Raw genomic sequence first — 14,243 nt, 5'->3', positions numbered from 1 at the left:
ATATTAATTAGTTCAAAAGTTTAAATGTAATTTTTTAAAAAATTACTGATAGCAAATTTCCCCCGGTTGGCATCCAAGGAGAATCTTTACTCTGCCATGTCCGTCATAAGCACCCGACTGACGAGGCCTGGCAAGAGAAGGCGACACCAGGGGCACCGAAAGGGATGCGGCCGCAACCCTGAAAAGGATTCGGGCTAACACCAACATTGATTGCGCGCACGTGATGCGTACGATGTTGACTCTTGACCATGTGCTTTGTCCAAAACATCATGAATTGACCGAAACCCCCCTGAGGCAATCATTCCTTGTTACGGCAGAGATGTGGAAGAATGAAAACACGGGCTCCATCCTCTGCTTGATGTACCGCAACAAATATTTTGACCTGAAGGCTGCTTTTGATGTGCGTCGTGGCTTGCATGGCACGAATCACACAGTACCGGAGAACATATATCTCCAAAATAAATCACTTTATGTTGACATATCAATGGTTTTAATTTGATGGAAAAATTTTATTTTGCAGAGGGAAAATAATCTTGGCTTATATATTGAGAATACACCTTGGTGAGTGTGTTTCAACTACAACACCAATTTTTTAGCTATCAATTTATTTTGCGGTTGTTATCAAGTTGCAATTGGTGTGGGAGGCTGGTTGGCTCAAGCCACACCCAAAAGCCATACCAATATCCCGGTCTGGATCATCTCGGCATGATATCTTATCAGCCGTAAGAGGTTGGCTGAAAAATTAAGGGAGGTGATATAAAAAAATTGCTTTTGGGTGCTCCATCGAGGGCATACCAAAAGCTCCTCAGGCTCGCTAACACTAGATTGACAATTGAATATTGAATCGTTCTCATGTATCACACCAACTATTGTGATTTACACCCATCTCATTGTGCAATATGGCATAGAGAACTTCTCATGGACAATAATTAATTAGCGCTACTTGTAATTTAGTAGAGTCGGCTCGATAGATGATTTACTTTAATAAAATTGATAAAAGGAGAATCGGAGTTGATACAAAATCTTTGTATACTCATATTGGATTCCCGCTAACGCAATAATATATGTTGTTTGAAATGAACTAGAAACTGAACTCTCTGTTTGAAATGGTCCACAGATAGGGCTAGAGAACCAGCGCATTGTTGAACCAAGAAGAGCAATCCTTGTTCCTTGAGCACTGATGGCTAGCTGCTGACTTGGACAAGACTGTCGAACCACGGCAAGGATCTAAGGTGGCTATGAGAGCACTTGGAATTCAGGCAGGCAAATGTTTGATTCTAAAGAAGTTTAGGAAGTGAAAAGTAGGTCATACACCTGGTCTCAAGCTCAAATGGACCAAGTACTTTGGCTAACCAGTCCACATTGTTTTATGCTCTCGGTACACCCTCTTTCTCCACACATGCATGCGAAGGTGTAAGAAAAGCCAAGTTTGCTGCCCCATCGAGAGTTAGGAATACCAAACCTGCTTGACTTTGTGGGGCCCCCAAACCACCAAGGTTGGTAGTGGTAGACTTGCCTAGGCCGTAAGTTAATGTGTCCTCAAGTCATTATTTTACATGATGGGCCTGGCTTAATGGTTCTTGGAGCGATGACACCGCGGGGCGGAGGTGGTTGTTTCCGCGCCAATCACCTGCACCGCGCGCGGTGCAATAAGAATTTCGCATGGTTCCTGTTGATTTGTTGTGGCTGCTGAAATATGGACTTGGTGGGTCATATCCTATTTTAAAAGAAGAGAGATAATTTGAGGTAAAGTCACACGAGACTCTGCTGGGATGGAAGTCCTTTGCTAATAGCTTGATTTCAATAATTATGCTTTGAATGTAAATATTTTTCATGATTGTATCTTTTGCACGGAAAAATGATTGGTCTTTTTTTTTATGATGTAAAGTATTAGTTTGCATCTTGTATAGTTTTTCAAGAATTTCAAATTTTTTCATTTATCTATCTGCATTGATCTCAAAACCATCTTTGTGCATGATTCAATGGTGCATTCATACGAAGGAGGATGAATCATTTTTTCATGCAAAAGAGACTATCCCAACCTGACTTAAGAACAGATGAGACCGCATTGACTTAAGAGATTCAGTTAGCCCGGGGTTTCTAACTGAATCTACATCGTGAGGGTTGGTTCACCCACCCACTTATCATGCATTAGTATATTGTAAAGAAAAAATAAAGCTTCATATAGGTAAATGGAGTAGTCATTGCTGCCTCAGCACACTTACGTTAACAACAGTAAAGAAGAGATGCGCATTGTAATATCCAGTCTTAAAATTCTCTTTTTTATATGGATTATAGAATATGATAAAATAAATAAATAAATAAAAAATGATGAAGAAGACTTTCGTTGGAAGTCTTCTTCCATCGATCCCATCAGAGAAAAAGTCGAATTCGGAAAGGATTCAGTCTTCTCTCCATTCTATAAAACTTTCTCTCCTCGTCCAAAGGATCCCACAACAAACACTGACCTCCTCCTCTCTTCTTTATCCCTCTTTCTTTTTCATTTTACTGATTTTCTTAGACCCATGCCTATCGAAGATTAGAGCCGAAGAGACTATCGAAGCTCGAGGAAAGCCCCTCCCTTCTTCCTCTCATTCTTTCCATGCCATCGCACACGGCCATCGACCATCAGATTTTCCAAAACCCCACTATGAAACAAGACCCTACTTTTTCTCTGTTTGGCGGAGATATTTATTTCCTTTTTCGGCTGCCAACGCTATCTCTCGTGGTGCCGCACTTCTAGATCATGATTCTTAACCTCCCTATGATCCTCCACGGTGAGATCATGATCACCGGCGAATGGCCAATGACCAAAAATGAAGAGAAACTCTAGATGCCTTATTTTTCCGTGCCCCTTTTTTGATTTCTCGTCGGACGATCCTCGCCGCTGACTATCTTTTACCCCACCACCGTTAGCCGTCACTATCGGACCTCCACTTGTTGCCACCATCCATCTCCGATCTTCCAGCCACCAGCCACAACGGACTACCATGTCTCCCCTGTTCGACCAAGAAAAGAAGAAAGGAAAAGAAGAAGAAAAGAATAAAGGAAAAGGAAAAAAAAAAGAGAGAAAATACTTTTTCTCTCTCTTATCTCTCTCCTCTAAGATTTTCTCTCTCTACCCTCTCTCTTTTTCTCTCTATCTGACCCATGGATTGTACTATGAATCTGATATGATCTTTTCAGAGAGACCCAAATTTGTTTTGATATCCATGCAATTTGTCGATCCCAGTCTGGTCCTTACCATATATTTATAGATCTGATATTGTTAACCCCTATGCAGTCATTATGACTTGGCCCATGATGATGTTAATCATGAATTTCTCTTTCGAAAAATATGAAGATTCTCTCTCTACTTTCTCTTCACCCATTTTCTCTTTCTAAAAATACCTATGGACCCCATCGAGTTATGTCTTCCTCTTTTAAGAGCCTATGTTGACTCGGACAAGATGATCTGAAACTACTTTGATATTTGTGTCATATATCGAACCCATACCGGATCTGTCTAGTATCTTCGAAACCCATTATTAATGAACTCTGTTGATCGATCTTGATCTTGATCCAATCCATGCTCTATGATTTCTTGATCAAAGTTGCTTAGATTGGATCCTCAGCTAGGAAGCTATAAATTGTTTCGATGTCCGGACAGCCTATTAGATCGATCATCCGATTAACGACATCTTTTATTATTTAATTTATTGAACTCATTAAAAAAAATGATTATGATTTAATATTTTAAATAGGATTATCTGATTTTTTTAAAGAAGATTAAAAATCTAGGACGATTGAGGTAAGTGGATCTTACGCTTCTTATTTATTTTTAAATAATCATATTTTTTATGCAAAAAATTATTGTTGATAAAATTATATTTTTTATAAAATAAGAATCAGCATATGTGATATTAAAAAGTATGTTTTATTATGAGCATTGATTCCATGAATATGTTTTATGAAAATAGCATAATTATGAAGTATGAATTTTATGATTTTTTCATCTATATATATGTATATTTTAAGAAATAGATGTAAAGATTTCAAAGACTCTCAGATAGTTATGAACGAATCTCTATGGAAAGATCAACATCCGAAGCTAGTATCCACATAAAATATGACTCCACCAATGGATATAAAGTTGGCATATGAAACAAGAACTCTGTAGATTAAAAAATATGATCACATTATGGGTATAATAGTGATCTTAGTACGAATATCTATGAGCAATATTTTCAAACATGATACGAATATATGACAAGAATGATTTATGATTCATGTTTATGAAATATTCGTGATTTATGCAAGCATGATCTGGTTTATAACTTGTTTTATTATATGTTCTATGAAATATTTATTTTTGTAATATCTGTTACTTTCTAAATATTATATTATCATGAAAAAATTTATGCTCGATCCGATAAGAAAGCACCGGTTCTACTTACTAAGCTAGTGTAGCTCACACCTTTTTATTTTTTTTTATAAAAAAAAATTAGGACCGATGAAGGATTTAAGCTTGAAAATTTATGTAACAAGCTTGAAAATTTGGTACCAGAAGTTTAGTTTATTTCATAATCATGAATTTATAGTTATCTATTTATGAATGTTGAGATATTAGTTGATACTTGCTTTTTAGATTTAGATACTCCGAACTAATATTGATTTAATTATTTAATGAATAATGAAATTGAATCTTTTAGTATATTTTATTTATCAAAGATTTTAGTTGATTATGATTGATTGATTTCGTGTTATTGTGGGCTGTATTATGTCCTAAATTTGAAGTATGACAAGATGCAACAGAAATTATAATTTTTTTTTATCAAAAATAATTTTAAAAATATTTTTTAGTATCAAAAATTATAAGCGGAGCCGTTAATCTTTTCGTATCACTCCCTGCAACCCTAGGGAAGTTATTATGTCCCAGCCTATCAACCTTTTCACCCTTGTGGGGCCTTGGCATTCCACCAACCCCTCATCCATCAAGGGCCCTCCCACCCCAATTCCAAAGATGGGACCAGCTCCATGCCAAAACCTTAGGCGCACCACCATGCCCTTTTAAGAGCTTGTCCGGTGACTGATTCCATCGCTGCTCTGCTTTGCTTGCTTCCTTTGAGAATAACCAGTGTCCAAGAAATGCCCTCCTAAGTTTGAAAAGAACTGTTTCCCCCCTATATTCTCCTCCCAGAAAGACCAAAAAACCTCTACCTTTTATTCCTTAACCTCTCTTTTCCTTCTTCGAGAAACAGAGCACCAGCTATAGTTTCCTCATAGTAAAGCTTGAACTGCCCAAAAGACAGGGATAGGAAGGGAACTTTTAAAAGCCAATGACTTCCAACGGAGGTATGCTTTCCATTGATTTTAATGGTTAAATCTCTGTTTTTTGTGATGATACTTGGCTAATAGAGAGAAGCCATTACTTTGATCAACTAATGAAAATAAAGGATTATTTATTTCAACCTCTAGAGCTTAATCTGGAGGAGAATCCGAAGGATTTGCCGAGTTCTGAACGAGGTAAGCTTGACATGATGCTACTCTTCTTTTTTTGATGGAAAGGGAGGCAGAAGAGCCACCCGGCTTATATTAGATTTCCACAAAAAATTGCATGGGATATGAAGCGAAGGAACAAAAACAGAGAAAATAAGAAAGAGAGCTGGAAACCTGTAATGAAATCATGATGCTACTCTTCAATGTTTTTCCCATTCCTTTCTTTGTTTCTTTTAAACAACTGAATCTGTTTAGGAAACATAGAATTAAGGAAGATACACTGGAGAAGATGTAGATGACCAAAACCAAAAATTCCTCCTTTCCATTGGTGAGTAACAGAGGAGTAGATAGAGAGTTGATGTAATGCTGTTTGTTCTAAAGTTCTTTCAGATATATTTATATTGTTCGGGAAGGAGTCCTTTCAAATATTCGAACCATCTAATGAGAATGAGGAGTTAAAATAAAACAAAGGAAGAATAATCAAATCAAAGCATGTTTGGTCTCTCTAGCTTAGTTTCTGAGAATGCCTGTATTACCTTATAATTTTGTTGGACAACTCTTGTGAGACTTAAATGTTCTATAATTCTTTCATATGATTCAGTATTTCATGAGAAACTCTTGAAACCAAAGAAAAATAAGCAATAAAATTTAACCTAGGGTAGTAAAAAGGTGAATCAAAGGTCAAATATTTACTGGTTTCTTCATCCTTGACAAACAGGGGAAAATAGAAGAAACTCAGAAGTAAAGCCTGATGATAGTATCTGCGATGGCTCCAATCAAAACTCCCCTCGAGGTGTGCTAGAGATCCCAATATCTAGTGCAGATTCTGATGGCAGCAGCAGCAGCGGCAGTGAACCTTCAGCAGTGGACCGAACAATTGCTCCAGATGGATTAGTGTTGGAGTCCCACAGCTTGCAATGGAGGACTTTGATTGGTGGCTTGATACTGAGAAAGAAGAGGACCATGATGAGGCTATCAACATTTCCACCGGCGACAGCAGGCTTGGGCTTGCGCAGGACTCCAAGTGAGAAGGATAGGATTGAGAGTGTGGAAATTACAGCAGAGACTGGAAGGGGAAGACCCTCTTGGAGGAGCTTTGATCACCAGGAGCTTGCAGCTGCCACTAATAACTTCAGTTCAGGTAATATTTCATTATTTTGAGATCGAGGTCCACTTCATGTGAAATAATTTAGGCTTTTAAAGTATTCTGTTTGTGAATACCATTTCCACTTTGTGGCACAAACTTATTGGTTGAATGTGTGTGAGAGAGAGAGAGAGAGCTTGGTTAAATACTAAAGTTTAGATTCATATATGAGCAATATGTTTGTTTAGGATAATATTACAAAAATGAGGTCATAGTCTTCTTATTTCAATATATAAAAGAGTGCATAGATATCTGCTTTCTTCATTCCACTCTTAATTGCTTTATTTTGAAAGGAAATATACATATGTGAGCCAAATTTAGTGATTTCTTGCCATTTAAATAAATGAAGTCCAACAAAAAAAATTTTCCTGAGAATTCAGAGACGCAATCCTTCACCCTTCTTTTTCTTTTAAATTTCTGAAAAAAATGCTCCAATCATGCTCCTCTCTCCAAGCATATGAAGTCAAGTGGAAAATAGTGTACCTAATAATGTGACTAACACTTAGGTTAAGCATGTTAATAATAAAGAAATTCTACCCTAACCCTGTTTGTAGGGTTGGTGAGTGTTGGTGTCAACACCATCAAGGAGACACTGACATGAAAGCTGTCCAATTTCTGGGTCTAACAATGTTTGCCATGGACCCACAATTCTTTTCTGATGTCATTGTCCATGTGATAAGAGTGCCATTTTTAATCTCTTATAAGCATCCGGTAAGGACCACTTTTATTCATTCAAGTTTGGACTACTATCCTGTCCTTCCAGAACTTTAGTTTTTACATAGCAATTAACCATATGTGGATGAATTAGCACTGATTGACCAAAAGTTTTGGCTCTTAATGACTCCAGTTTTTTCGTTAAGATTGTAGACGAAATATGATGTCATTTTATACACTAATTGGCATACTACGTGTGTTGCAATATGTATTTGAACCCAAAAAACAAAAATCCCAAACTGCTTTCAGGAAAGAATGTTTGCATCATCATTTTGTTTATATGTGTTAACAACAAAAGATCTGTTGCCTGGTACAAAAGCCTTAGGCTAACAAGTACAATGGCAATGGTTCAAGTCATCAGACTGCCACTTTGTACAAAAAATGTCAAATACTAGATCTGTCTCCAGTCCGCCTCTCCTAGGATCTTGGATTGCTGAGACCATAATCAGGTAATAGCCTTTAATCTGTTAACAACATTTCATGGTCTATGTGCTATTTTCTCTTGTGCATAACATTTTAGGCAAGTAATAAGTGTTATTAGCTAGGTGATGCAGTTTTACTCGACAGAGATTGTGTACATAAAATTCTCAAAAAAGTTTGAGTGCATACAAGCTAAATCTTGGAGTTTGTTTGTTAGGTCTAATGGTGTTTAAATAAGAATGCTAAGCAATTAAGGCAGTCTCCTTGTAAAGAAATTCAGGGACAGATGGCACAATAAGGGTGGCCTTTAGTGAATTACAATTAGTGGCCAGATGCTGCATATCTCCCTGGATATGCTACTCATGCTTCACTGCATGATTGTCTTGACTTGCAAATGGCGACTTAGTGCATGTTCAAACACATAGGTTTCTCCTTGTAGGAACATGAAAATTAACAACCAACTTCATCATGAGTGCTTTTAGATCACTTTCCACGACCTCTACTAAAATCTTCTTTTGTTCCTTTTTCTCTATATGATTTTACATTCACTTAAGCAATCTTCCTAAATGTTGGTTTTGGTTATCATATGTTCTGTTGATGCTATCCTGACTGAATTACCAAAATCATCTCGGTGGATATCGTGATTTAATCTTTGTTACATGCACAACTTGGCCAAACTTCGAAAATTGGGATCTTTCCTGAAGTTTTGAGTTCAGGTTTTTCAATCTTTTTTCACTGCCACAACTAATCCTTTTTCACGATTATTTGCATAATTTCTGTCCTTACTTTCTAAATGTTTAAATTTGATATATCAGGCTTAAAATTAATATCATTCAAATAAGATGGAGAGATTATTCTACATCTGTTAGTTAAATCTAAGGTGCACTTAAAACTCATTAATTCTTTCCATTGCTTAATTTCTAATCATTTCTTTGATTTTCAATCTAAACAAACGAATTTTAGAATTCTATGTGCAATAGTCAAGTGGAATCTCCATTTCTCCAAAAAAAAAAAAGGGAAATTTGTAAAAAAAACCTGATGTAATGCTCTATTATTGCTAAACTATACATTGTCATAAGGCATTAAACTTAAGTCTCAATGCCCATGTGAACAGTGTCCACCTACTGTTTTTTGTGTTTTCTAACCATGAAATGGAGCTAACCCACATTTGCATACTTCATGTATTTATGTTTCTAGAACCCACAAAATTGTCAAACAAAAGGTTTGGTTGGAGCAGCTCTGCCATTCCAAACTACTTCCCTTCTAAAGAACTTTTCATACTCCTTTTGTTCTTGTCTCATTGTCCTGTAAGGTGGGTTTCCTCTCATGTACTTGGTGAGGAACATTGATGAAACCTGGTCAATTGGTCTTAATTAAGCATCAAAATTGTCTTCTTCCTTCGAAATGTCATCCTACTTCCAACGACACTGCTTAGCCTCCTAGCTTACTTGCAATAACTTGGAAGGGCTGGTATATTTGTATCTCAAACCCCACTCTGAGTGCTCTCACTTTTGCTATTTAAAATAAAAGTATTACTATTTAAAATAAAAAGTATTATAAGGAGCAAGCATATTTATGAAATGCTCATAAAAATAGGGTAAGGCTTACATACGGGCTTATATCATCCCTAGTAATTTCGACAAGGTTTCAGCATAAGATTAATTAGGGCAATTTTTATGATCCACACATGCTAGCTACTTCCATCTTATTCATGAAACATTATCCTTCTTTTCTTTTAATTATATTCTTTCCAATCTTATATTTTAGGTAGGGTCATGCAGAATAGTACATGCTGCTAGTTACTGAAGCATTAGGTAGAGAATATTAAGATGGTCCAATCATTCACCCATATTTTAGGGAGAGAAATGGGATGCATCAAACAAATACAGTGTAGTCACTTTTATCCCTAACAACCTTTTAGTATCATTATAATCAGTAGATCTTCAAGCTCCAAGGCCTCACTCCCTTCGGGTAGCACTCAAGAAGGTTAATTTTTCCCCCTTATATGAGATTTGCTCCAAAATTGTTCCTTCTCGCAATTTATGAACCTAGCATTGAAGCACCTTTTTCTTCTATGTTTCATGTTAATAGATAAATTGATTGGGAAAGGAGGACATGCAGAGGTGTATAAAGGATGCCTTGCTGATGGACAGCTTGTGGCAGTGAAGAGGCTGACAAAGAAAGACAATGAGGAGGAAAGAATTGGAGATTTCTTATCAGAACTTGGAATAATTGCCCATGTTAATCACCCTAATGCTGCACAGCTGCTGGGGTTCAGTGTAGAAGGTGGCTTGCACCTCGTTCTCCGGTTTTCTCCACATGGAAGCCTAGCGTCTGAGCTTCATGGTATATCTTTCCTTTCTTGTATTCATCTTCTTAAAATACTGTACGGAATATTTCATCAAAAAAAAAAAAAAGAGATCTTATACACAGCTAGGTTTCTAGCTTGAGGCAAGCCTAAACTAGTAAAGCAATGATTAAACCTAAACAAAGAATAGACTAAAATAACACTAATAGCACAACATTTAGCATCTGGCACTTCTGGCTAAAATTCTGAAACTAGGTGGACCCATGATCATTGTAGGTTGGCTTAGACTTCAGAAAGAAGAAAAACATGGGCTCAACTTAGTTATGTTTCGCATGGAGGAAAAACTTGTCCAATCCTACATGAGTCATACAGATTAAGGAGTCGAGAACCAAGCTCAGCGTATTTGCAAGATCAGTCATGAAAGGTCTAAGACTGGATAATGGACTTATAAATTAGGTGTTGGAACCAAGTGATATAGGATGATGAGAATGCACAAAAAAGGGCGGCCCGGTGCATGAGACTTCCGCTACGAAGGGTTCTGGAGAGGGTCATACTAGTATCATGCAGACTAGCATGTGCACTAGGGGATTTTTATTTTCTGCACCTTGACATGTTAAATAATTGGGTTTGTCATAATTTGCAAAATGCATATGCTTGGGACAAGGAAGATAAGTCATACTTATAATAAAATATTTGAGTTATTAGTACTGATATTAGCATTAGAAAATGATTTTTTAAAAAAAGTCGGAATAAAGTTCATTTTGATCTGTTTCATCAGTTTCTCCTTGATTTGTTTCATCATTGTACATATACAGTATTAAATCTTATCAAAAGCTTAAAACCTTCTTATCTTAACATGTAATTAATGGTGAAGTTGACCATAATTTATGTGTGATTGTTAACATTATGCATTTTGAAGATCTTAGTGCTTCAAGGGAAGTAGTGATGATTGTAGTATCAACATTTTAATCACATCTATACACAACAAGAGATTATAGACATTTAGATGTATGATGGGCTGGACTGGAACGAGAGATCAACAATTCCATGCCATTGTGGGGCTACATTGTAGAGATGAAACTGCACCTGGTAATAGCTAGGATCACTCTAATAGAAAATTTTTGACCAATAGAAGATTCATCGTCAGACAGTATGATCTCATTAGGATGCTGATTCAGTCTCATAGTCGGGCAGTCTAATCTCACTGTTTCGTGGTTCACTTTTAAGAAATAGAGACATGATGGGAATCAAATCAGGGATCCAGGATAACAAGTCAAGACCATTTCTAGAATGAAGGAGAGGTTGTCAGAGCCTTTCTTGAATAAATAATAGAAACTCTTATGATGTTTGCACTCATGATTTAAGGATTGCTGGTTCCTAGTAATTAACATTTATTAACTGCTATATCGAACGTGAGAAGCCTGCACCACAATGTTTTAGCTTAGTAATGAAGAGGAATTCAGTTGTTCAGGTTCGAAGGAAGGCCTTGAATGGAAGGTAAGGTTTAAGATTGCTTTAGGCATCGCAGAAGGCCTACTCTATCTCCATGAAGGATGCCAGCGGCGGATAATCCATAGAGACATCAAGGCCTCCAACATACTCTTAACTGAAGACTTCCAGCCTCAGGTATTATTAGCAACTCTTCCTTTCTTACATCATTGGTCTATTACATAACCAGGCAGTTATCTTTGCATAGATCTCTGATTTTGGACTTGCAAAGTGGCTGCCAGACAAATGGACTCACCACATTGTGTTCCCCATTGAAGGGACTTTCGGGTAAGCTCGAATGAATCCATTCCTTCAGACTTTGAAGCCAATTGAGGATGCTTGTTATATACTTAGCTATGCACTTATGATTTAGATATCTGGCGCCTGAATACTTCATGCATGGGGTAGTGAATGAGAAGATTGATGTGTTTGCTTTCGGGGTGCTGCTGCTTGAGCTCATAACAGGACGGCGGGCAGTTGACTCTTCTCGACAGAGCTTAGTGATATGGGTATTATTAGATTTTACTCGAAACATTTTGCTTTATGTTGCATTATAGTCGATTATGAAATCTTTATTTTATTTTAAGGTTTGAATTTTCCCTAATGCCTATCTATGAGATTCCTTTCAGGAATGGCCTCTCTATGTGATTCCTAGGCTGCAAATGGGTTGGGCTGGGAAACAAATTTCCTCCAACCAATCATGATCACATCTAAATTTAGATACAACATCATTTAGGTCCTACTAGATCTATCAATGAATTGGCTTGTCCAGGCATCTCTTTAATTTTAAGAATTCATATGGTGCTGGCTTGGGTTAGATTGGTTAAATCCCAATCTGACACCATATGTTTAATATTTTGATTATGCTACAAGATAGATTTTGAAAAATTTGATTGTGATTGGGGTATGGGATAGTTTATCATTCGATGACAAAGGCATTATGATTCTAAACATCATTTCAGCCTCAAGCAATTTAAATGCCTCATTCTTGTCATCCAATTTTTGCTTCAACAGAGACTAAATGATCCTGCTTCTTTGCATAGGACACAAACTTGACCTGAAAATTACCCCTTTTTTTTTATTGACAGAGACCTGAAACTTACTACTTGCCATTCAATGAGAAGTAGGTGAAGTTTCAAAAAATCATGCTGTCTTGCGAAGGTAGGTATTAGCATTATTGGGCAATTTATCATTTCTGACATTCAATGCTTCTATTCTTGCAACAGGCAAAGCCACTTCTTGATGCAAACAATGTAAAACAACTTGCTGACCCTTCTCTTGGAGATGCTTATGATGCCGAGGAAATGAGACGTGCATTATTAGTAGCTTCTATGTGCATTCATCACCTCTCGACCTCACGACCTGATATGAATTGGGTAATCAAATTGTTGAAGTTGCTCATCTTTAACCTTGATAAGAACCTCCTCAACTAAATGATGAATGTCATATGAGTGTAGGTGGTCAGGCTTTTAAAGGGTGAGGAAGGATCTGCAGAACTCATGGGAAGAGAGTTGAGGCCTAAACTTGCTAGGCCACCACAGTTTGATGCCTGTGATTCAGAGGACTACACTTGCTCGAGGTATCTCAATGATCTCCATCGGCATAAGCAACTTGCTTTGGAGCAATGAATATTGTGTCACCTGAAGAGTACTTTTGTATATTGAGATCCTTTCATGGTCCCAACTGTATGAATGGATGGAGGGACAATACTCATCAACTACCTCTTGTAGTTGTCTTCCAGATCTAAGACTTAAAAGTGTTTCATCTGCTTTAATGTGTCCCATTCACCTTGGTCAGACTTGTCAGCTACAGGTAGATTTAATATTCTTGCTCCTTATCAACATCATATTAGTTAAACTAAAGCACATATAGAAAGCTATCCATCCACCTACTAAGATAAAGAATCCTAGTATAGTATAATGTAAACACTCCTTTTGAAATGTTTTGGTGGTTGGAAGACATCCACATGGTTCCAAAATAAGAACTTGTGATTAGAATTTGAAAATGGAATTTATCACCATCTCCATGAGTGGTGCATCAACTCTTTTAGATATAACAGGTCAGTAATCCAGACAATCTTCTAATTTAGCAGTAGTATTATATTTTCTCTCTATCTTTCAAAAATTTCATCGGAAGTTTTTCTATCCATTTTGCTTGGGAATAAACCTTTTCTCTGTGGATGGTACTGGTAGAGTCTGAAAATGTAGGCCCATGTGATGTTCCTTTATCTATTTGGCTTTAGGATCGCTTGGAAGATCTAAATGCCAAGTCTCGCTGTCGAACTGCAGATGTACAGTAACTATAATGGGTAACCTATAAGCTTCTTACCTTTAGGGGAATCAAGCTATTTTTTTGTTCGAATCTGCCATCCATGCTGCCTCCAAAAACATCCCCTTCAAAACCCATGTTGAGCTTCACTTTTCCTTGGACATGACACCATATGCAAGTGGATAGCATGGACTTACAAAAGCCTTGGGTATGGAAATTTATAGCATTGTCCATTTTAGGCTTGAGCCGTGCTGTCATCAAACCATATTTGATAGGCTTTGAATCCATTTTTCTTTGACTAGGCTGGGTTAACTTCAAACTCAGTCTAGATCTTTATTGGAAAGGCACGAGTTTTAGTACTATTTCGGTTATCTGCTTAATTTACTCAAGTCTAGCAATACAGAATGTGGGTTCAACTCATAC

At 37.0% G+C, this 14,243-nt stretch overlaps 1 protein-coding gene across 5 annotated transcripts; it reads left to right on the top strand.

Moving 5' to 3' along the window:
- Positions 1–5,018: 5,018 nt before the first annotated feature.
- Positions 5,019–13,316, top strand: LOC105039766 (receptor-like cytosolic serine/threonine-protein kinase RBK1). 5 transcript variants are annotated; one of them, XR_830978.3, is made up of 10 exons: positions 5,019–5,334; positions 5,458–5,505; positions 6,197–6,619; positions 9,848–10,102; positions 11,536–11,690; positions 11,761–11,840; positions 11,926–12,061; positions 12,641–12,675; positions 12,779–12,928; positions 13,010–13,169. XR_830978.3 is itself a non-coding variant. In XM_010916027.3 (9 exons), the coding sequence occupies exons 1-9, from the start codon at positions 5,319–5,321 to the stop codon at positions 13,178–13,180; spliced, it is 1,434 nt and encodes a 477-aa protein (XP_010914329.1). In that variant the 5' UTR covers positions 5,023–5,318; the 3' UTR covers positions 13,181–13,316. The 5 variants fall into 5 exon arrangements, 4 of the variants coding, with proteins under 4 accessions (XP_073105644.1, XP_010914329.1, XP_010914330.1 ...); XM_010916027.3 differs by lacking the exon at positions 12,641–12,675 and having other exon boundaries at positions 5,023–5,334; positions 13,010–13,316; XM_073249543.1 differs by lacking the exons at positions 9,848–10,102; positions 12,641–12,675 and having other exon boundaries at positions 5,020–5,334; positions 13,010–13,316.
- Positions 13,317–14,243: the final 927 nt, after the last annotated feature.

This window comes from Elaeis guineensis, chromosome 1, assembly GCF_000442705.2.
Source record: "Elaeis guineensis isolate ETL-2024a chromosome 1, EG11, whole genome shotgun sequence".
NCBI lineage: Eukaryota > Viridiplantae > Streptophyta > Magnoliopsida > Arecales > Arecaceae > Elaeis > Elaeis guineensis.
The sequence above is the reverse complement of the archived record's forward strand: the minus strand, read 5'-3'. Positions and strand labels throughout refer to the sequence as shown.

What these genes read in the sequence shown, in the direction of transcription:
- LOC105039766 (XM_073249537.1), top strand. Translation starts at nt 5,424, where the DNA reads ATGAAAATAAAGGATTATTTATTTCAACCTCTAGAGCTTAATCTGGAG. An exon ending in CACTAATAACTTCAGTTCAG is followed by an intron (nt 6,620 to 9,847) that starts GTAATATTTCAT and finishes TCATGTTAATAG; the next exon opens with ATAAATTGATTGGGAAAGGA. An exon ending in CCCATTGAAGGGACTTTCGG is followed by an intron (nt 11,841 to 11,925) that starts GTAAGCTCGAAT and finishes CTTATGATTTAG; the next exon opens with ATATCTGGCGCCTGAATACT.